At 42.4% G+C, this 24,723-nt stretch overlaps 1 protein-coding gene across 4 annotated transcripts in view; it reads right to left on the minus strand.

Moving 5' to 3' along the window:
- Positions 1-24,723, minus strand: part of NFIA (nuclear factor I A) — a 394,800-nt gene that overhangs the window by 17,078 nt on the left and 352,999 nt on the right. For 3 of the 4 annotated variants that reach the window (XM_052636594.1, XM_052636595.1, XM_052636592.1), the window contains exon 10: positions 18,814-18,905. The exons of the other annotated variant lie outside the window; for it this stretch is intronic. In XM_052636594.1, the coding sequence (XP_052492554.1) occupies positions 18,814-18,905 (92 nt within the window). The remainder of the gene's footprint in view (positions 1-18,813; positions 18,906-24,723) is intronic. 4 annotated transcript variants of the gene reach the window in all.

The raw sequence follows: 24,723 nt of genomic DNA on the forward strand, positions 1-24,723 counted from the left end.
AACTTTGAAGAAAAGGAACTGCAAACAGAATTTTTTTCCCTAAAAATAAAAAAGACGCCAAAAATATGAAATAGAAAAAAGATAATAAAAAGAAATGCATGCTCTTCTTTTTCTTTTGTATTTAAAACACTTGTCCTGGTGAATCATATACAGTAACAGGTCTGTAGTGTCACAGAATCTTGTCTTAGAGGAATGTTATATGCAGTGTAACATTTTATGTTATATCTCTTTATCCATAAAATAGCCACAACTTCTTTTCCCACAAATAAGCCTTCATCCCATCTCCATGAGCCCCCATCATGACGTGTTCACCATTGTATACGAGAATTTTTTGGTAGCAATCAATCCACTATCACTATTTGGGGACATTACATGAGAACAGCAGAGTAATTTAACAATACAGTTGATTAATGTAATAATCATCATTAAACTTAGCAATGGTAGTGGGATTTCCCCTTCCCTTGGTTAATGATCATGGACAATTCGTTTCTTGACTGCCAGTGGTAGAAAGGGATTTTGAAATATTAACTTCTGCCCCATGGGAATGATACTTAGCCCATCACATTTAATTTTTGACCTTCACTGAACAGCATGATCCTAGTCCCTTGATTTTATAATCTTAACTAAGAAACATTAAAATATGGATTGACTCCAGTTGGCAGGAATCTTTATGTTCTTTTCACTAAAAAAGCTATAAATCCAATGGTCGACCTTTTATTTCCAGGTCACAAATGACACCCGCTCACTTTTGTCCATTCACATAGGATTTATGTTGGGGTCTACAGGTATAAGCCATGAAAGTTGAACTTTAGTGAAATGTCTTTCAAAGATGTGCACTTAACCAAAAATTTCCCACAAAAAATTAGTGGATGGCCTTTTAAAAACATCTATTATATCCTCAGGTTCACTGTTGGCTTCAACTAAATCTATTTTTCACTTGGAGTAAGTTTCTTCTAATAGTTGCATTTTTTCTGAGGATATAAAGTAGGCTTGTGTTTGGGACGATAATAGTATCTTAGCTCCCAACAAAAGTTTCTAGACCGAAAGATTTCTGAAATGTTCTCTTTGCCATCACCATAATTCATCTATTTCTAGCTGAAAAATGTTCCTTGTCCTTTCTCACAGAATCAATTCTATTGATGGGAGGTGTTCTGCATTGTCAATCAAGGAAATGTGATTTGATGGGACCCCAATGCAGTGAGATGGGAGGAGGGATACCAAACCTACTCAGGTCCACGCCATCCGAGTGAGATCAATGCTTCCCATAATACTCTTCCTCTCATGTAGCACCCTAACTGTCACAATTAATAATGTAGAAGGAGCTGATTAACTTAAGGAAAGTGCTCTCTGCTGTGTAAACACATAAAGATCTATGAGGCAAAAAAGGGGGAGGGCAGGAAAGAACAAAACGTCATTTTTATTTTTCATGTGGACACGTTCTCACTTTTCATTCTTCTCTTGTAACAGTTACTGTACCAGCCACTCTCATGGAGTCAATAAATTGATCTGGGTCTTGATGCCGCAGCAAGTGGACTGATCTGAGATACCATTATCTGCCATGGCAAGCGTGGGGGGTGGGGTTGCACTTTGATGGCAGAGGGCAAAGGGGGAAAAGTCATGGAAGGCAAGTCAGCATTGCTCCAGATGGGTGATTAATGTTCTCCACGGAGCTTCTGGAATGGAGAGACGCATGCCTCTGTGTGCACATGCGTGTGTGCATGTTACCTGTGAGCGTGCGTGTGTTGGGAATGGATGGAGAGAAAGAAGCCTTCAACTTGGCTAAAGGATGCAGCCTAAGTAATACAGTGAGTGAGTGAGTGAAGTCGCTCAGTCGTGTCCGACTCTTTGCGACCCTGTGGACTGCAGCCTACCAGGCTCCTCTGTCCATGGGATTCTCCAGGCAAAAATACTGGAGTGGGTTGCCATTTCCTTCTCCAGGTATCTTCCCGACCCAGGGATCAAACCCAGGTCTCCCGCATTGCAGGCAGACGCTTTACTGTCTGAGCCACCAGGGAAGTCTTAAGTAATACAGTATGCGCCACTTATTTAAGTCCCGGTGGTATTTCAGTCACTCATACCCATCTGCAATTCAGTGAGGATCACCACCCCATTAGAGCTAATCATGTCAGCTGTGTATCTGACAAAGTAAACATTCAGAAACTGTGCTCCTATGTTCATAACTTGCTTTTGCACTGGGATTTTTTTCTTCTCTCCCTCATCCAGCATAAAGTTTAATAGTTTTTTAATAGGAAATTATAACATACATACATAGCTGCTCTCCAGATGCATTTCTCAGCGTATTTTTCCTCACAATCAGAAACTGCAGCTGTTAGCTGAGTTTTAACTTGCTCCCTGGGAGTATGCTAAGTATATTCTTAACAAATAAATATCATTCCACGGGCTAATGAGAGAATTAACGGCACAACGTATGGAAAATGGACATGGGAGGATGGGGGCAGAGATGACTCAGCTCAGGGGGGAAATTACCAGATTACCTCTGGGGTTCTCACCACGTTAACATTTCTCTGTTTCTGCTGGTACACAGAGGTCCCTGGTCCTGAAGATGAAGGAGATGCCTCCCGATTCAATGCTGGTGCTGATGTGGGTTCCATTCTGAGCGTTCCCTGTGCCAGGGTAGGGTGCTGGCAGCTTTACATTCCAACCACACTGAATTTTCACAAAACTAAGTGGAGTGCAGGACTTAATTCATAATTTTATAAATGTGATATCTATGGGTCAGAAAGGCTAAAAATTACCCCAAGGTCTCTGTAGATGTTGCTCAGGCCGCCATGACAAAATACCATAGCCTGGGTGGCTTAAACAACAGAAATTTATCTTCTCACAGTTCTGGAGGCTGCAAAGTCCAAGATCAAAGTTCCAGCTGATTTAGAGTCTGGTGAGGGTCCTCTCCCTGGCTGGCAGACGGCCACCTTCTTCCTGCCCAGTCCTCACATGACAGAGAGCCTGCTCTCTAGGGTCCTTCCTTTTCTTTTTATTAAAGCCACACTATTGCTTGTGGGATCTTAGTTCCCAGACCAGGGATTGAACCAGGGGTTGCAACAGTGAAACTGCTGAGTCCTAACCACTAGACCACTAGAGAATTCCCTGTCTTTTCTTTTAAGACCACTGATTCTATCATGAGGACCTCACCCTCATCTGAATCTAATTACCTTCCAAAGGTCCCATCTCCAAATACTATCACGCTGGGGATTAGTGCTTCAATATGAAATGGGAGGCGGGCGGTTACAATTTAGTCCCCATCAGTCATGTACTGAGATAAATAAAAATCAAGTCTATCTGGCTTGAAAGCTTCTATTTTCTCTACTAAGTTATAATGCCTGGGAGAAGATAGTACCTCATGACCATAGGTCTTAATGCTGCTGCTGCTGCTGCTGCTGCTGCTAAGTCACTTCAGTCGTGTCTGCTCCCCCGTTCCTGGGATTCTCCAGGCAAGAACACTGGAGTGGGTTGCCATTTCCTTCTCTAAAGCAAGAAAGTGAAAATTGAAAGTGAAGCTGCTCAGTCGTGTCTGACCCTCAGCGACCCCACGGACTGCAGCCTTCCAGGCTCATCCATCCAAGGGATTTTCCAGGCAAGATTACTGGAGTGGGGTGCCATTGCCTTCTCTGCTTAATGCTGCTACTACTTGTAAAATCTCATACTTCATGAGGGTTAAGGTTTCTTCCCATACAGAGATCCCACTGTGCCCTTCACCTGTTTTTTGTCTCCCATAAAGTCCAAGTGCCTGTATTCAAGACTAGACCTCGTCTAACTTCCCAGTCTCCTTAGTCAACATTCTCTGTCATTTACCTTATATTAACCAACATACTGGGCTTCCCAGGTGACACTCGTGGTAAAGAAGCTGCCTGTCAGTGCAGGAGACGTAAGAGATGAGGGTTTGATCCCTGGGTTGGGAAAGATCCCCTGGAGGAGGGCACGGCAGCTCACTCCAGTATTCTTGCCTGAAGGATTCCACGGACTGAGGAGACTGGCGGGCTATAGCCCATAGGGTTGCACAGTCAGATACAACTGAAGCAACCGAACATGCAGGCACACAATCAACATACTGAACAGAGTAGAGTTCTCTGAACATATACCACTAATTTCGGCATGTGCTATTCCCCTCTCCAGGAATGCAATTATGTCTGTGTCCTTGCAAACCAGCTCATGTGAAACCTCCCCTAGAACGTATCTTCCATGAATTTCCTGCCTCTCCTCAGGGTTAGTCACCTACTCTTTGCACTGCTTATAGGTTACACATACTTCAAGTGTTTCCTTTAGCATATCTTACTATAATATTTTCCTTTTCTCCTTAGAAGTTGGTCAGTAATGTATGGCAGGGATTGGGTCATATGTCAGTAGACCCCTTCCACCCTAGTGTGATACTGGGGATACAGTATGTACTTAGTAAATTCTAGCTTCTCAGGTGGCTCAGTGGTAAAGAAACCGCCTGTCAATACAGGTTTGACCCCTGGGTTGGGAAGATTCCCTGAAGAAGGAAATGGCAACTCGGTCCAATATTCTTGCCTGGGAAACCCAGGGACAGAGGAGCCTGGCGGGCTAAAGTCCATGGGGTTGCAATACAGTCGGCCACGACTTAGCAACTAAAACAACAGTAAATTCTGGTTTGTTTTCCCTCCCTAAGGACAAAAACATAGCTGGGGAGTGGGAGAGATGAGCTAGGAATCTGAGTATTCTGACTCTTAGTCTAGTGTTCCTTTTACTCTACCAAGAGGCACTATGGGCATTTCCCTTACCGGACCTTTCTCTGGTATGGTCCTTCCACCCCCCTGGTACTATTCCTTCCTCAATACACATACACACTTGGCCACAGATCCATGGAAGGAGAATTGTGCTTGAGAAGGGGAGAAGCTATGTGCCACCAAGGCTGGCCCTGGCCTGAAATTTCCTTTAATATGTAGTACATCCAGCTGACTCACTGAAAAAGACCCTGCTGCTGGGAAAGACTGAGGGCAGGAGGAGAAGGGGACGACAGAGGATGAGATGGCTGGATGGCATCATCCACCCAGTGGACAAGAGTTTGAGCAAACTCAGGGAGACAGTGAAGGACAGGGAAGCCTGCAGTGCTGCAGTCCATGGGGTCACAGAGTCGGACACTACTTAGTCACTGAACAACATCAAGCCTTGGAAGGTAGCGCTGGGTCCTTCCCACAAGGCTGTGCTGAGGATGTTTGTGTCTGGGCTGAGCCCAACGCATTTAGACTGTGGAGGGGGCGGGGGTGTGGGGGAAGGGAGAGTGTGAGGGAGAGGAACACAGGGCCAGGACAGCCTGTCTGAAGCCAGTGTCCCAGCTCCAGCCCAGGGATCCAGCTTATCACAAGCTCATGTGATTCATTAGTTAATGTGTAAAGCATTTGGAAAGGGAAAAGCCAATTAGAAGTGCTAAGTTATTTCATCTCTGCTGTAAAGGAAGCCATGTGAAGGAAGCCTAAGGAAAAATTCTCATGCAAATATTTTGGGGGAGGCCTTTACTTTGGAATGTAACTCAAAGAATAGGCTCCATTGAAAGGCTATATCCTCAAAACAGAGGCCACTGATAAAAGAATGTGCCTTCATCCTTAATAAACAAACAGGAAGGTAAACAAGTGGGTGTGGGAAAAGTGGCCAGGAAGAATCACTGAGAACTCATATGAGATCTTGGAGAAAGATCTCACGTCAGACAATAGGCTCTGGCCTTGAAACTGTGCTTTGGTAGAACCTTCAAAATCTTAGACTCATTAGATGGCCTGGGAAAGCCTGTGTCTGAAAGGAACCTCTCCTAATGTGAACAGTCATTATTTATAACCAGAAAGCTTTTTCTTTGCTTTCTTTTTTTTTTTTTTTTGGCCATGCCACCAGCGCATGGGATCTTAGCTTCCTGACCAGGGATCGAACCTGCACCCCTGCAGTGGAAGCGCTGGTAGCGCGGTGCGCTGACCACGGGACCACCGCGGAAGTGCCGCGCTCGGTCATTATCAGAATGCAGAAACGTTTGGGGAAGCAAATGCCACCCCCCCATACAGGGTTCTCACATGCAGGGGCTTTGTGGAAGTAGGAACCCCACCTGTACTACCTTCTCCCCTCAGAGCGTGCAGCAGGGCCAATCCATTTTCCTGTGCTCTGAACTCTGTTGACTCAAGCTCAGCGAAACCAGGCTCTTTTGCAAAGGAAGCATCTGGTTCCAAGTCGTAAAAGAGAAACCCAGAACCTGTTGCTGAGTGTCTGATAAGCACCTGGGAGGGTGCACGGAGGGCACTGTTTCCCAGAGTTCCCCTGTGATTACCAAGGCACATGTCTTTCAACGCAGCCTGTTTGGAGTGCTCGCTTACCAGGATAATCTTGACTCAGCCCCAGGGGAAACTGGTTTACCCAAAACTCCAGTACTTCTGCCCAAATCCTGGAATCCAAGAGAAGGCTTAAATGAGATGATCACTATCCACTCATACATACACACAGCATACAGGTCTCCTAGACACACAGGGAGTGAGTGGAGGAAAGGAGTCAAATGCAAGAACTGGAGTTGAAAATATCATGAAACCGGCCAGGGCATGGGAGAAAAAGGAAGATGACAGATACTGTTAACAGTCCTCCCTACTATCTATTGCCCCTTCTTTCTCAGGGCAATTTTGTTTAGGGAGGACAATGTGACCAGCCCTGGGTAAATGAGTCACGATCTTAGCCAATCAAGATAATTTTATGTTGGCTTTACTGGCATTCTTTGCAGCTAAAGATTAAAATGTGACCATTAGCTTTAGTCAATGAAACCCGAAACAGCAGGATCCTTGTTCCTTGATATAAAAGGAATAATGGGGAATGATGTGGGGATGATGTCTGGAGCTGCAGCAGTCATTTTGTAGTCAGAGGCACCTGCCTGTGGATGCTAAGGATGGTACAACAGAATGTTTGAAAGAGCAAGGCTCCTGCTGGCATCCTGTAGCAGCTGAAACAATGCCAACAGCCATTCACTGAGAGATTTCTTGCTATGCAGGAACCCAAAAATCTGATTGGCTTAAGCCATAGTTAATTGAATTTTCTTCTATGAGGTGGATAATTTTATCACCTTCATTTCATAGATGGGGAAACAGAATTTTAAAGGGTAACATGTCCAAGATCACTCAGATAAATGGCAGAAACAGGATGTGAAAACAATCCTACTCAATCCTAAGTCTATTCTACTCTTCAATTCCTGACTTTGGCTTTGTTCCTCTGAAGAAATCAGATCATGAGTGTCTAAATTATTTCCGTTAGGAACCTCCTACACTGTTGGTGGGAATGTAAGTTGGTGCAGCTACTATGGGGAACAGTATGGAAGTTCCTCAAAACACTAGAGTGGCCATTTGATCCAGCAATCCCACTCCTGAGCATATATTCAGACAAAATTATAATTCAAAAAGATATCTGCACTTCCCAAGTTCACAGCAGCACTCTTCACAACAGCCAAGACATGGAAACATGTCAAATGGTCAAATCTCCATCAGCAGATGAATGGATAAAGATGTGGCACATATATATAATAGAATATTACTCAGCCATAAAAAGAATGAAGTCATGCTATTTGCAGCAACATGGATGCAACTAGAGATAATTATACTAAGTGAAGTAAGTCAGAAAGAGAAAGACGAATACCATATATCAGTTACACGTGGGATCTGAGTGAAAGTCACTCAGTCGTGTCCAGCTCTTTGTGACCTCATGCACTATGCAGTCCATGGAATTCTCCTGCCCAGAATACCGGAGTGGGTATCCTATCCCTTCTCCAGTGGTGGATCTTCTCGACCCAGGAATCAAACCGGGGTCTCCTGCATTGCAGGTGGATTCTTTACCACCTGAGCTATCAGGGACACAAATGAACTTTTATGAAACAGAAACAGATTCACAGACATACAGAACAGACTTGTGGTTGCCAAGGGGGAGGGAAGAGTGGGAGAGGGACCGACTGAGAGTTTGAGGCTGCTGCTGCTGCTAAGTCGCTTCAGTCGTGTCAAACTCTGTGACCCCATAGACAGCAGCCCACCAGGCTCCCCTGTCCCTGGGACTCTCCAGGCAAGAACACTGGAGTGGGTTGCCATTTCCTTCTTCAGTGTGTGAAAGTGAAAAGTGAAAGTGAAGTCGCTCAGTTGTGTCCGACTCTTAGCGACCCCATGGACTGCAGCCCACCAGGCTCCTCCACCCATGGGATTTTCCAGGCAAGAGTACTGGAGTGGGGTGCCATTGTCTTCTCTGAGTTTAAGACTAGCAGATGTAAACTATTATACACAGAATGGATAAGCAACAAGATCCTTTTATATATCACAGAGACCTATATTCAATATTCTGTGATAAACCATTGTTGCTGTTCAGTCACTAAGTCGTATCTGACTCTTTGCAACCCCATGGACTGCAGCATGCCAGGCTTCCCTGTCCTTCACCATCTTCTGGAGCTTGCTCAAACTCATGTCCATTGAGTCAGTGATACCATCCTCTGTCACCCCCTTCTCATCTTGTCCTCAATCTTTCCCAGCATCAGGGTTTTTTCAAATGAGTTGGTTCTTCACATTAGGTGGCCAAAGTACTGGAGCTTCAGCTTCAGCATCAGTCCTTCCAATGAATATTCAGGGTTGATTTCCTTTAGGACTGACTGGTTGGATCTCCTTGCAGTCTAAGGGACTCTCAAGAGTCTTCTCCAGCACCACAATTTGAAAACATCAATTCTTCAGTGCTCAGCCTTCTTTATGGTCCAATTCTCACATCCATACATGACTATTGGAAAAACCACAGTTTTGACTACACAGACCCTTGTCAGCAAAGTGATGTCTCTGCTTCTTAATACGATGTCTAGGCTTGTCACAGATTTTCTTCCAAGGAGCAAGTGTTAATTTTGTGGCTGTAGTCACTGTCCTCAGTGATTTTGGAGCCCAAGAAAATAAAGTCTGTCACTGTTTCCATTTTTTCCCCTTCTATTTGCCATGAAGTGATGGGACCAGATGCCATGATCTTAGTTTTTTGAATGCTGAGTTTTAAGCCAGCTTTTTCACTCTCCTCTTTCACCTCCATCAAGAGGCTCTTTAGTTCCTCTTCACTTTCTGCCATTAGAGTGGTATCATCTGCAAATCTGAGGTTGTTATTTATCCCAGCATATGTGTGTGTGTGTGTGTGTGTGTGTGTATACACATTGTACATACATACATATATATATACACATACATTTTATGGCTTATCACAACTAATGATGCTCAGCTGTGATAAACCTTAAAGGAAAAAATATATAAAAAGAACATGTATATATACATATATGCATGTGTGTATATATATGTACATGTATAACTAAATGATTTTGCTGTACAGCAGAAACTAATACAACATTATAAATCAACTATATTCCAACTTTAAAAAAAGAACATCTCCCTTAGTTGGATATTTCATTGGAAATATCATTATCAAGACCCATTTCAGAGCTGGACATGTTGATGGCAGTTTTGCATTTGATGCTGCAATTTTCTGACTTCATTGTAAGGCTCTCATCAAATTCTCACCCAACTCCTCTCAGCTCTGTACAGCCATTCACAGCTTCTTTTGTCAGTCTTTCCCTCCACTTCATTTTCTATCCCACTTTCCCCAAAATCCAAACAGCTAATTAAATATCAGTAAATATCAGACATTTAGTCCATTCTCTACTTCCATGATGTCTAAAGTTTCCTGAAGAATCTTCCTTTTACCTTCCCCTTCTCCACTGCCACTGATCTCATTTAAGTACTGGCAAAGAAGCAAGCACAAAAGGAACCACTACTTGTTGAGCACCTACTGTATGCCAGATTCCATGCAGGCATGCATGCTCAGTTATGTCTGACTCTTTGCGACCCCATGGACTGTAGCCCACCAGGCTCCTCTGTCCATGGGATTTTGCAGGCAAGAATACTAGAGTGGGTTGCCATTTCCTTTTCCAAGGGACCTTCTCAACACAGGGATTGAACCTTGCATCTCCTGCATTGGCAGGTATATTCTTTACCATCCAGCCACCTGAGATTTAGGGCATGAGGAGAAGGGTGACAGAGGATGAGATGGCTGGATGGCATCATCGACTCAATGGACAACAGTTTGAGCAAACTCCAGGAGATGGTGAAGGACAGGGAAGACTGGCGTGCTATAGTCCACGGGGTCGCAAAGTGTCAGACATGACTGAGCAACTGAATAACACTACCACCCGGGAAGTCCTGCCAGATCCCATACAACCACCTTTAATCCTTTCAGTGATCATCAATTCACGTAACTAAGGAGTTTCCTCAAATCTTTTTTGAGCAAAGCAACAAACAAACAAAAACACTGAAACTAAACTAAAACATGCCATTAAACGTGATGGTATCTCTGAAGTTAAAAACCGGGGAAGAAAAGCAGACCAGTTCCTAGAACTGAGGCTCTGGCGTGGTTCAGAAGTGAAATCTGTGGCTGAGGACAACTAAAACACGCTGCCAAGTTAAAACTTGAGAGACAACGGTTCTGTTTATTGAAAAATGTATTTTAAGAGTGTCTCATAGGCTGTCCGTGAGTCAGCTGCCAAGTGTTTGTGAAGAGAAACGTGGCAAGAACATACAGGCTGGTGTGGGGGCTGGGAAGCTGGAGGAGTCACTCCTGCCCGCAGTAGGAGGGAGCAGATGGCAGGGGTAACTCATCTCCCTGAGGCGGTGCTGACTATTCAACACCTACGGCTGGGGCCGAGAACGTAAGAGAAAAAATGATCAGGCACTGTTTTCTCTGCAGATGCTGGGGGTCCATTCATTTGCCACAGTCCTTACTACCCTCAGAGAAGGGGCTTCCCTAAGTGGCTCAGGCAGTAAAGAATGTGCCTGCAACATGGGAGACCAGGTTTCGATCCCGGGGTCAGGAAGATCCCCTGGAGGAGGAAATGGCAACTCACTTGAGTATTCTTGCCGGGAGAATTCGCAGAGAGTCGGATACGACTGAGCAACTAACACTTTCACTTTACTGTCCTCAGAGATATGACTGATTTTCCCTTGGGAAGTCTCTTCTTCCCTGGGGCACAACTTATCTTAAGGTTAGATATCGGGTGCAGGGCAAGGACAGAGGTGCCCAATGGAATGAGGCTTTTGGAGTACCTTTAGGGCAGATGCTCAATGGAAGAATCCATGAGATTCTGAACTTGTGGCATTTTGTCCAAATTTCGTCCTAACTGGATGGTCACATTAGACCCAGCGTTTGGCAGGCAGGTTCTGCCCGTATCCACAGAGCACATGATGATGAGCTGCTGAAAGACCACATATGTCCTTTCCCGATGGGTGTACTGAAGGCTCTGCAATCAGTGTGGGTCTGTGTCTTGGTTCTGCCCACCCCTGGCTATGTGGTTCTGGGGAAGTCACTGCCCTCTCTTTAAACTTTTACACAGTTTTAAATCTATATAATGGGGATAAAAATAGTAACAGCTCTGCCTACTTCAAAGGGTTGTTCTGAAGATCACATGAGAAAATACTGTGTAATCCAGAAAACAATGTTTAAATATAAACACTTAGTTATCAACCAAACAACCAATGCTATCACTTGTTGAGTATTAGCAGGTGTTAAGCATTTACTTTTTCTGCACTGAGTTTAAGACTCAAAACAACCGTAGGAGGCAGATAAATACAGTTATCGCCATTTTACAGTTCATAAACCAGGCTAGAAAAATTGAATTACCAAGAAAAAATTTTAAAAATTACCCCAAAATGAAGCACGCATACCACTTCTAAGTGATGAAATAAAGCTCCAACCAAGATCTGAAAGGAAAGCTCACAACCTCAGCTGCTCTCCTCTCTGGGCAGAGCCTGGCTGTTCTCACAGATGTTGACTAATGTCATTAGTTAAGGTCTTTTTCCCAGGCAGGATGAGAGAATGAGCTCAGTCTTGATTTCACAGATGCAGGAGCTAATAGGAAACCGGGGCAGGTCTTCAGAAGAATCAAGTACAGCGGCGGTCCTATTCCTTGGTGTAAGAGTCAATCTCAGGCCACAAAGAGAAAATGGTCAGCAACCTTTCATCATAAACAATTAAGGATGCAGACAGTATTCAGGAAAGAGATGTTCTGGAGACAGACTGGTTCAAATCCTGGCTATCTCATTTGCCATGGGACAAGTATACTCTCTAAAACTTCAATTTTCCTATCAGTAAAACAGGGAGATTCCCTTCCAAAACCAGGGAATTTCTCTCCTACGCGCTCAGTTGTGTCCAACTCTTTGTGACCCTTTGAACTATACAGCCCGCAAAGCTTCTCTGTCCATGGGATTTTCCAGGCAAGAATCCCAGAATGGGTTGCCTTTTCCTTCTCCAGGGGATCTTCCCGGACCAGGGACTGAACCTGCATCTCCTGTGTCTCCTGCATTGCAGGCCGATTCTTTACCCACTGAGCCATCAGAGAAGCAAAACAAGGCTAACAGCACTAATCTCAGACGGCTCTGAGACCTGTAGTTAGTGCAGGCACAGAAACGAATGTGTGTCGGTTCGCGTCGGTGCTTAATACAGAGTGCCCGTTTAGCCAATTAACTTTTTTTCAGAGTTGGAAGTAAATGGAATTTTATCTGCCACTCCTCTCCAGTCTTGGGAGTTTTCAGCTGTATGGGCTTGTAGCTCCAATGCTCAGACCCAATTCTAACTAGAAGGGGGAGGATAGTTTATTTTCTTCTCTCTAAGGAAGTCTGAGTTTCTTGCCTTTGCAGCTCTCCAGCTGCTCCTTGCACTTCTGTGTGGTACCCAACTTCCTCCAGGCAGGCGGCTGGGGTCAGGGCGGGGAGGAGGCAGGGCATGCCTTCAGCTAATTGCATTGCAATCTCAAGTGAGCTTGGTGTCCGGCGTGAGAATATTACATAAGGAGCGTTGCTTCTTGGAAATGAAGGATGGTGCGGGGGGGGGGGGTGGTGGGGGGTGGGTGGGGGGGTGGTGATGGTGGTGGTGGTGGTGGCGGGGGGGTGGGGGGGCGGTGGTCTGGCTGATATGCCAGCAGCAGGAAAGGAGTCTAATAATTTCATCTGCTTGGTCCAAAGAAGACAGAGCTCAATGTGTCTCTCTACTTTACATGGGATAAAGTCTTATTGTCCAGCTCATGGCTGGTCAAATTAAAAGTAGCAGAAAAAGGTAAAATGTCTAAGAGCCACAGCCATATCATCAGTCCAAAATTAGACAAGGACAGAAAAGCTACCTTGCCTTGTCTGTCCCGTCCACTCTTTGAAAGGTCTTCTCCCCAGCTCCAAGCCTCTTGGGCAAATCCTTACTGTTAACTCGTGTCGCACTGCGCCATTAATGTTGCTACTGTTGTCATTACTGTTATTTTTTACATCTGTTTCCTCTATCAGACTTTGAGCAACTTGAGGAGAATTGTTATTCCCTGCATTCTGTAGGTGCTGGGAATACAGTCAGAAATGATGAGTGATTGATGAAAGGGATTTAGAAAGTTTTGCATTTAGCCTGGGCACTGGTTTCTCAGGCGGAGTTTCAGGAATATGGCACAGAAAACGGCAACAGATCCAAACACTCTCCATACCCACCACCTCCCTGTGTTCCTTGTGCATCCCCACCAAAGGCAGACAACAAGTGCTGTGCCTATAACTGAGCTCTGCGGGGACCTCTCCAGGTGAGCAGGCTTCCAGCACAGAGAAGCGTGTGGCTTGTGCACACGTTTGTAAATTTCATGAGGCAAAGGCAGTCACATTGCTTTTGAGTCAGGCAGCTAAATGATTTATTAAGCAAAGGTTACAGCACCTGTGCCTTTTTGTCAACAAATCAGGCCCATGCCATGCCAAGCGATTCTTCTAATAACCCAAATGGTAATTTGGTTTTAAATAGCCTTTCAGATACCACAATTCTGTTGAGGCAGAACAGTGATAGATTTGGGTGGCAGGGAAGAAATGCCTGTTTTTAATATTGTTTGCACTCATTTTTCATTTTAAAGAATTAGTCCTCATTGGCGTTCTGCAGGTTAAGCATTTTATTTGAACATTCTGATTAAACCAGAACCTGAATGAAAATGAGTTCTTTGCTCAGTCCTTCTGTGTGGGAATTGGTATTTCTATTTATTACCTGATGATGAAATATTAACTTTTTCTCTCTAAATAAATGCCTCCTTTTAATGGCTCTCGTTTTCAGGGGTCAGATTAAATTATGAGATGCAATTGAGATGGTCATTGGCTTTCAGCTATTTGATATGATGGCATGCTCTCTCTTATATCATTCAGTGGGTGTGCAGGGGACATTAACAGTGTCCAAAGTGAAGTAAGTACTCTATGCCCCAGAGTCATTTCTATATGTTATTATCAACTGTCATGGGACAATACTGAAAAATAAAGAGATTCGGGGTGGTCGTGTTTTCTCAGAACAGATGGGTGTTCTAAAGGCTGTCTGGAGGTGGCTACCCCCCATGTTAATGATGAGTTATAAAATGGAGAAGGAAACGGGGAAGCAAATCATAATAGTCGCAGAGGTAGCAGAAAAGTGAGGCAGAAGAATGGGATGGATAGCCTGGCAGGAATGTTCCAACAGAGCCAAAGCTGGGGTGAATTATATTAATACAATGCAATTGGAAGGCAGTTTGAAAGAAAACTAGCTCAGGGCAAGGCTAAAAAGAAGGCAATTCTGTCTCAGTGAAGGGAGGAATTCTCTGGAGAAAAAAAAAATAGACTGGAAGGAAGGAGGAGGAAAAATGGCTTTCAATTATCCATGTTATCTTTCCCTACCAATCATTACAGATGATGAATAGGTGCAATAAAAGCCAATATTCAATTTTTCCAATTTACATGGAAAGAAGGCCATAATATATTGTTAAGGGGGAAGAAACAGCAGGTTACCAAACAGTGTATATAATATGATCTCATTTTTGCAATATATTTGTATGCACAGAAACAGTCTGGATGGATTTAGACAGAAATGTTAACAGTAGGACTACAAGAGATTTAAAAAAATTATTTTTCCCATCTGTATTTTCCACAGTTAACATGTTTCATGACAGTAATAAGAAAAAGTCATTATTTTTAAACTTCCTTATGAATCATTTAGATTCAGCCCACATTTGCTGACTACCCACTGTGTGCCGGACATGAGAACGAGTGCTTTCAAAGAGCTCAGCACAAAATGACAGTGGATTATTTTTTGATAAACAGTCCACTCTTCCTGGCTGTTTACAGAATTTCAGACTCTCAAGAGGTGAAAGGGTCATTAAGAGTTTATCTAATAATCACATTTAAAAATTGTGATAAAATGAACATAAACTTTACCATCTTAACCATTCTTAAGTGGACATTTCAGTGGCATGCAAGACATTCACACTGTTGTGTAACACCAACATCATGCATCATCCATGTTCAGAGCTTTTTTCATCTTATAAAACGAACACTCTATGCCACTAAACAGTAACTGTCTATTCTGCCCTCTCCCCAGCTCCTGGCAACCACGGTTCTGCTTCCTGTCTCTATGAATGTGACCACACTAGGTACTTCATGTTAAGTGGAGTCGTACAGTGTGTGTTCTTTTGTGACTAGCCTATTGCACTTTGCATAATGTCTTCAAGGTTCATCCATGTTGCAACATATTGCAGAATTTCTTTTGTCTTCAAGGCTGGATAATATGTATTATACCACATTAAAATGGTATACACACAGTAAAATGTATATGCCATGTTTTGTTTATCCACTTATCTGTTGATGACCACTTGGATTACTTGCCTCTTTTAGCTATTGTGAATAATGCTGCTACGAACATGGGTATACAAATATCTCTTTGAAACCTGGCTTTCAATTCTTTCGGGTATACACTAATGATCAGAGTCTATCTCTGATCAGAGCAAACTCAGATTTAAAACCAGAGAATATGCCAGTGGTATTCCTGAGAGCTGAGCATCAGTCTCTGTTTGAATATCTGCAGGGAAAGTAGCTCATCACTCTATAAGGCAGTAAGTACAATACAATAGTTAGATAACATAGGTCTTCAAGTTAGACAGAACTGGGGACACATTCTTGCTCCGTTCTCCACTGTACAGCCTTGAGAAAAATCAACAACTCTTTAGATCTCAGGTTTCACATCTATAAAATGGAGATAATTATACATATCCTAATGGATGGCTGTCAAGATTTGTTGGATAATGTACTTAAGGTACTTAGTGCATAGAAAATGCTCAATAAATAGGGGCTCTATATAATCAAGTAACTTTTTTTTTTTTTTAAAGGAATAGTCTTATGATAAACTGAAAGCTGCCTACTTCAAATGTCTATTCGTTAGTTCAAATTCTATCTACCAGAAAGAAATAGGGACCCATCAGTTCAGTTCAGTTCAGTTGCTCAGTCATTTGTTTTCCACAGGTTGATGCTCCAAGTATTTGAAGAGGTTTCTTTGGGGAAAAGAGAGGCCATTTTACTTTGTATTTGTTTTTGGATTTCTGTGCAGGATACCTTTTCTGCATTTATAAAGCTCACCTATCTGCTTGGCTGACTCTTCAATTTTTACTTCTTTAAGGCAGACTACAAAACTCTGTCTTCCCAGACAACTATTCCCATACTGCAATTAATACAAATTTCATGCCTATTAACAAAAATATTTAAAAAAAATGCAGGCTTGCCTAGGAAATTACTAATCTGCAGGTCATGTTCAGATTATGTCTAAAAAATTCCTATAAAAATTCCTCTTCTTAACTGATGTCCTCTCAGAAAGATTATTTTAAAATATTATTTTTATTATTTATATCTACAGATATGCCTTCCAAATGGTTCCAGAAAGTAGTTCTTTTTAAAAAAGAGTTAATATATACATCTAAATATTAAAATATTTAGAGCACATAATTTATATTTTTGGGGAAAAAGAATAACTCCATTAGTGCAGTTCTCATAAGACAACTGGGGATGGCTTTTTCCAAGCCAAATGTGGCAGGTGTCACTGCGATAAGAAACATTTAAGCTGTTGTCCCTATGATGCCAAATATTTAACAGAAACCCAAAAAATTCAGTTCCAGATGCCAATATTGGGCCTACATGACATCATTCATCCAGATGCGTAGAAAATCTGGATTTTAAGAATTGAATTTTTGTGGTCAACATCATGAAGACTCAGTTTGTGGGTTAAGTAAGGCATTTGTGAAACAAGGCCATATTGGAATAGAACACGTTTTGATTACAGAGAAACAAATTGAATGGAATGTAGGGTACAATTTCAGCGCAGTGAACCACAGCTTATAAAAAAACACTATGTAAAATACACACAGGGCATTTCCAAACTGCATTTTTGAGGTTCCTAATGAAGTAACCTGAGCCCACTGGTGCTTTGAGAAAAGAAATCATCCAATATAAAGCTACTGTCCCCAATTTTTCCCTTCTCATTGAATTTGTCCATGTAAGACAAATGTACAAGAAATGTTCTACTTTAATGCATCTGAGGTAATTATTCCACTTCAAATTCAGCAGTTAAGTATTTGAAGGTGTGGGAAAGTAAGCAATAAACTTGAACAATTTTGTGGGGAGTATGGAACAGGCAATGTTAATCCCGGATGCCGATGCACCTGCCCCCTCCTCCCCTTCCCTCCCTTGCCAGTTTCAGAAGAAACAGCAGAAGTGGGAAATTCAAGAGTTAACTTTCTTCCTCCCCTCTTTGCTTCCCCTCTCCTTACAGCTGCCTCCTCCGAGGCTGTACTTTCTGTGACCCTGCTTCAGTGTAGGAAGGCTTCAGATGCAATGCTGTTTAACCCGCACTGTCGACACAGCAATAAACTAAAATCTTTTACAAAGAAAGCAAATGGACCCAGGAAAGCAAATCTATTTCGTTCATAAGCACCTGCTCATAGTGTTACAAACAAAGATGAATAGTTAGAAATTAGGCATCTGGAGATGATACACCGCAGCACATGCACAAAACATCTTGGAGAATTTTTTCAAACACTGTGTTGAACAGAACCTCAAAGGGAAAACATTTTCTTTATGTCAATTCTGATAATATACAGTCACATTCTAGTTAAGAAATGAGAGAGGAGCTTCTTCTAAAACTTGTTTCTAATTCTATTTTACAAATCTCTAAGTATCTTTATAGCTACTACCCTGGAATTCTAAAAGTCTTTCAGTGTTTCTCAATCCACAGCAGCTATTTCAAAACTTTTAAAAGCGAGACTTTCTCCTTGACCTATACTAGCACAAAACACATCTACTGAAAAACAAACTCTAGATGTCCTGGCAAACTCTTTTTTTTCAATCACCTACCTCAAAACATGACATTAATTCACATCCATCCCTTCCCACCCCACTGGGGCCAGCACAGCCAGTAACAAATACCTCCTATTTCTGCACCAATACCAGCAACTTAACAGGGCTCAGGAACTCTTTCTTTTCCTTTCTCTTAGAAAGACTGTCAGGGTCCTGGGGACCCTATAACGAGTACAGAAGAGTGGCTGGCCCCCCACTCCTAGCATGCACTCTGATGTCACTGGCAAGCAGAGTGTACTTTCCAGGTTCAATAAGGGGCCTACTTCTGTCTGCTCACATGCGGAGACATGGATTCCTAAAAGAGGGAGCACACTCTATCCAGCCCTGGGAAAATTTTCTTCCCATAGCAAAAGCAGGTCTGGCACAGAAACCCTCCTCTTCTACCCCCTCAATACAAGAAACAAAAATTGCAGGCACTGTTTTCCATGATTTCTGAGAACACATGGAAAGGTGGCTGAAGGGCCGGGACAAGGTCGGGGAATGGGGGTGGGGGGTGGGGTTGGGAGGTAAAGGGAGGAACAGGGACTGGGAAACGCAGCCTGTGGTGGCGAAAGATGAGTTACAATGCACCTGATGAATAAAACAAGCTGCACCACATACAGAAAAGATGAGAGCGGCCCACCTGTGTCTGTTGAGGGATATTTACAAAGCTTGGATCCCGTGGTCCAACACTGACGAATCGGTTTGCGGGGGAGGTGCTGGGTGTCGAATAGGCTGTGAAGGGAAGGGACACATGCGTTCAGGAAGCGGCACGAGATTGCACACGCAGACAACACCAAAACACACAGTCTCCGAGCCTACGCAGCTGATTAACAAGGCAATGTGCAAACACTGCAGCTAGCAGAGGGATCTAGCTAGCGAGGGCATTTCAGACAGTCAAAAAGGAACGGGGGTTGGCTTCCAAAGACTGTTGGAGTAAAACAGCGTCAAACTGGTGCTCAGATGAGCTCTTTTCTCCTTCCATCATACAAATTAGAACATGCAGGATATTTGCAAAGTATACTTTCTGAGTGAAACATGAGTTCTGGGGTCAGAAAGAGATATCCTAGTCTTTAAAAGCACAGGAGAAAGAAATTAGGTAGAAAGGGGAGGAAAGCAGTTCATTTTACAGTCTTGCTTTTCACACTATTACCGTCCTAAAGATCATGGGATGTTCCTGTTCCTCTATCTCTAAATACAATATTAGAGTCTTTACAAAGGGACTGGGTTCTCCAGAAAGGTGGTGGAAAACCATCTAGAGCACACTGGCTTTACAGGCTTAGTGGGGTGTCTAGAATTTTACGATCACAAAATGTGCTTACAGTATTAACATTTATAGTCTTCCCATCCTAGAACCTTTCTGTTCAGGCACAAACCATCAAGACCCCATGTAAACCTGGAACCTCAGGTACCACACTTCAGCCTACTATACTTTTCACAGTACATAAATGTTCTGTTGCTGGTTTTTATACTTATATTGAAGAGCTTCACTCTACAGAGAAAAAATTCTGTAGTTTTAGTGTTTCGTTGGCTCATATATACAAACAGACATTTTTTTTCTGGTGTCCTTCCATTCACTTCTTAACCACAAACTCCAAGGATTTATTCATAGTCTTTACTAGAATTTTTAGACAATTACTTAATTTCAAATTTCTTAACCATACTTGTAAAAAGCCTAAGTTTTCTGGACTAACACAAGACATGCACTATCTAAAAGATGAAAAGGATTTGCACTTTTTAAAACACACAAATAATTGAAGGGATAATACCAAGTTCCTTTGCCAGATATTTTCCCGTGCATTAACATCATCTGCCTCTCTTCCTTTCATTTTCTGTTTTACAGAAAACTGCTCAGACTTCTTGTTTCCCTTGTTAAGCACATCCAGAGACAAAATTTCCAACCAATCTGGCCCAAGTCCTATTGGTCTTAGAAGTAAGTCACCCACGCAGCGCTGTGATGGTCATGTATTATGGTTGTGTTGGAACAGAGGAGGAATAAAAGGGTCCCCGGATATCTATTAAGAAGAAACTTTTTTGTGGCTGTAGTATTTGTTTGAGAAGAATTTGTCCAATAATAGCTTTATCTAAAATGATCTAATTGTATGATACATTATACTGTCTAGCAACTGATTTCTTCCCCAGCCCATCCTGTCAGATTAACCTGTACAGATTTGAAAAATACATTTAGTTATTCTGTATGTGCCTCTCACTCATTGCTATGGGGAAATTTACTTTTTAAAAAGCTCAGTCAAATATTCTTTATTAATGGTTTCATTCAGCCTATTGCTCTACTTTGATGTGCTTTCAAAAGTCTTAACAGAAAGTTTTATACTGAAAATGATGGGCTATAATCACCTGATAGTGAATTTATCTGCTCCTAGGGCACAAAGAGGATGTGGGAGAGAAGAGGAGGAAACTTGTCGATAAAATAACCTGTTAGGCCTGTTAGCAATTAGGAGGAAAAAAAGTATTTTTTACACGTGCATAGGTAGGTAGGTTGAGAAGGAACAAAAAGGCATGAAGAATAAGTTACGGTTCTAAGGGTGAAGCGACTGATGAAATGCTGAACCGTAAGGCCTTGGTGTGATGGTCCTAGCAGAGCTGTGTGTGCATGCCCGCACTGATCATCACAGGTATACACAGGATTTCCTGTGAAGACTTGACTGTACTGGTGACATCCCAACAAGCATGCTGGTTGATCCTAGGAAACATATGCTCTTTTTTCTTTTATTTTTTGTGTGAAGATAGGTCTTCACTTACCATAAAAGTGCTTGTCTCTCAGTTGTGTCCGACTCTTTATGACCCCATGGACTGTAGCCTGCCAGGCTCCTCGGTTCATGGGATTCTCCAGGCCAGAATAGTGGAGTGGGTAGCCAGTCCCTTCTCCAGGGGATCTTTCCAACCCAGGGATCAAACCCAGGTCTCCTACATAGCACTAAATCTGGAAAGGTCTGTATTACATTTCATTCTCTATTTAATATTTTTGGCAGACATAAATTTTGCCATTTTGAAAGGAGGTTTAGCATCTAAATAATTAAGCCACTCAAAATTACCATGAGACTAACAATTGGTTCTTGTTTCTTCTTCAGTCAAGAGACCAAACATCCCAGGAGGCCCTTAATGCTCTCATAGGCTATTAAAACTGCTCCAAAGTTGTTTTCTTTTTTTTTTTTTTAAAGAGCTATGCTGAGAGAGGTGGTGAGGTGTTTGCCTTAAAAAAAAAAAAAAAGATATTACAACTATAAAGATCTGGACGTTTTGGAGTATCCAAGTCATTGAATGGAACAAAAGGTGCTCAGGGAAACTTATTCTATAGAAAGGTGATTCTCGGAAAAATCAAGGATACAGGAAAAACAAGGGAAGGAAGAAAGAAAGTCTGGCTCGTCTTCCATTACTGTAGTTTCAATAAGCAGAGTGTTCACCTATAACAGGATGCAGTTCCAGAGATGACATGACATAGGGTGAATTTGATTTTTCCCAAAGAATCAGTGGAATGAGGGAGTTATCCTGTTGAACAAAAGCCTCAGTTGAGACTTTCTGAAACAATCATATATGTCATGGTGAATCAATTACATATGCCCAGTTAAGTGCTTTCAACATGAATATAAAATGAAGTAAAGGGGGCTATATGGTAATTAATTATATACAACTGTGCTTACTATGCTCTTATATTACATTCATTATCTGTCTTAATTATAATTTTTGTCTCTTTACAGCAACAATCAAATGTTGCAGAAGGAGCTTCAGAAAATCAGTAAGTCCAGAAAATAATTTTCTGGGAAGAAATTATCAGGTATTTCTGAGAACTCTGGTGGGAAGATTCAGGGGCATTTGATGATTTCCTGATAAAGTCAACTGGGAAATCAATTTGCTTATATAACCTCATTGTAAAAGTCCTCATGACAAACATGACTATTAGAAATCAAAGTATTGATTAGTTGTCTGCTTCGGAAACAGAAAGTGTTTGCTTTTTTTAGCAGCCATTTGACCTACATGAGCAGCATCATCATGGTCCATTTTCTTAGCCTTATGAAAAAACATTTCTATAATAAACACCTGCCAGCTCTTATATGGGCTAATCTGATTATATTTTTTCTCTTCCTATGTATTACTTCAGATTATCCAAGAGTCCTAGCCTTAGCCACAGAGGTAAGTATCAAAATTTCAAGTCAGAATCTGATCCCATATCCTTCTGTGTTGCCCACTTACCATATGCATTGCTAATTCTAAAATCCTTCAGTTAGGCAGTACAAGTCAGGCCTCAGTATGAGCAACTGGAAAACAGTTCATGAACAATTCTTTCTTTATATGCAATTGAGCCTCTGCGAATACTGGAATCTATCTCTAGGGAGATTGTAGGATGGCCAGGGAGAGTGGCTGAGATCACCCGTTAGCTCTGCTCTTTACAACTGGGCAGGTGTTCCCTGGAAGAACAACTTCTATGTTCTCAGAAATGGATGTAACTGACTGCCTGTGAGTCCAACTTTTGTTGTTCCCAGGTTATCTGGGTTTTTTTTTGTTTTTTTGTTTTGCCTCTGAATGAGAAGGAATAAGGGAGGTGACCGAATAGAGGAATCACGAGTTTCCAGATGAATCAGTTTGGAATTTGGAATAGCCTTTACCCAACAATCATAAGCTGATCGTAGGGCTAAAAAAGTGGTCCAACTGTTCTGAATAAAAGATAGTTGGAGCTTTCCTGTTTTGGGGGAAAAATATGACTGCAAAACAAGATATTGAGACATTAAAATATCTGTACCAATGTCAGTTGATGGTTTCTTTAAGATGAAAACAGTATTAGTAAAACCACTCAAATCTCACAAACTAGAAAATGTGAGTGCATCAGCTTGTTTTGAAAGTAGGCAGCCAGATTCAAGATCTAATTCAAATTTAGCAACCCCTGAAAAGCAGAGACATTACTTTGCCAACAAAGGTCCGTGTAGTCAAGGCTATGGTTTTTCCAGTGGTCATGTATGGATGTGAGAGTTGGACTGTGAAGAAAGCTGAGCGCCGAAGAATTGATGCTTTTGAACTGTGGTGTTAGAGAAGACTCTTGAGAGTCCCTTGGACTGCAAGGAGATCCAACCAATCCATTCTAAAGGAGATCAGCCCTGGGATTTCTTTGGAGGGAATGATGCTAAAGCTGAAACTCCAGTACTTTGGCCACCTCATGCGAAGAGTTGACTCATTGGAAAAGACTCTGATGCTGGGAGGAACTGGGGGCAGGAGGAGAAGGGGACGACAGAGGATGAGATGGCTGGATGGTATCACTGACTCAATGGACGTGAGTCTGTGTGAACTCCGGGAGTTGGTGATGGACAGGGAGGCCTGGCGTGCTTTGATTCATGGGGTTGCAAAGAGATGGACACGACTGAGTGACTGAACTGAACTGAATTGTGTGTCATCACTGGAAAACAGAAGAGAGAGAAAATTACAGATTTCTGTGTAGAGCCAGGGTGTGAAAGGAGAGCAACCCTTTGGAGGAAGCCCTCTCCAGTGTCACAGAGTGGCCACCAGGAGGCTGAGTGCTGGGGCTCACCAGCCTGAGGATAGAGGCACCCAGCTCCTCTGCTGGGGTGGGAGAGAAGGGCATGACCCAGTGAGGCACCTTGGCAGAAAAGATAATGTAAGAGAGCTAGTGTATTTTGATTTTATTTTTATGTGTGTGTGTGTCTTAGATATTTGTCTTAAAAAATTTTTTTTATTGAAATACAATTGATTTACACTGTTGTTTTATTAACAGTTTCAGGTTTATAGCAACATGATCCATTTGTGTGTGTGTGTGTGTGTGTGTATGTGTATGTATATATATATAAATAAATAATTTCTTAGATACTTTTCCATTATAGGCTATTGCAAGATACTGAGTATAATTCCCTGTGCTATACACTACGTCCTTGTTAGTTCTGACATTCTGAATTTACTTCCAGACACAGGAAGCAACAAAGTCCCCTAAACCCTGGCAGACACAAAGTTTGAAGAGAAGTTTGTGTTCTGTTCATGACAGATGCCAACTATCTAAAAGGAAGGAATATCCCATTTCTCATTCTCTTAATCTAAAAGGAGGGAATGCCAAGTTCCTCATTCCCTCAAACTCTACCAAGTCTAATTGTTGCGGTGCATCAAGGAGAAATATCTTATGTATTCCTATTTTTCCTCTCTCTCTTTGTCTCTCTCTTGCTCTCATGTAAACACTTCCTCCGTGCCAGGCTCTATGCTGAGTTTTATGGGAGATAAAAAGATGAGCCAGACACACTGCTATCCTTGAAATGTTAGCGTCTAGTGGGGAGAGATGAGTACAGAAAGTGAAAATATGAGTGTCTAAAAGTAATATACATAAAAATCGGTGGGGTGTTTAAGGACAGAAAAGTGACACCTGGCAGGGGGAACAGGAAAAGCTTTGTAGAAGAGAAGGAGATGGCCTTCGTGACGGGCGGCAAAAGACATGTTAGTTGGCAAGTTCAGATGAGCTGCGGGTTACAGAGGAAGATGCAGGAGCCAAGGAGCAGAGGTGCAGGGTGGGGCTGTCAATCGTGGAGGGAAAGAAGAAAAGATG

Source organism: Budorcas taxicolor, chromosome 3 (genome assembly GCF_023091745.1).
Source record: "Budorcas taxicolor isolate Tak-1 chromosome 3, Takin1.1, whole genome shotgun sequence".
Lineage (NCBI taxonomy): Eukaryota > Metazoa > Chordata > Mammalia > Artiodactyla > Bovidae > Budorcas > Budorcas taxicolor.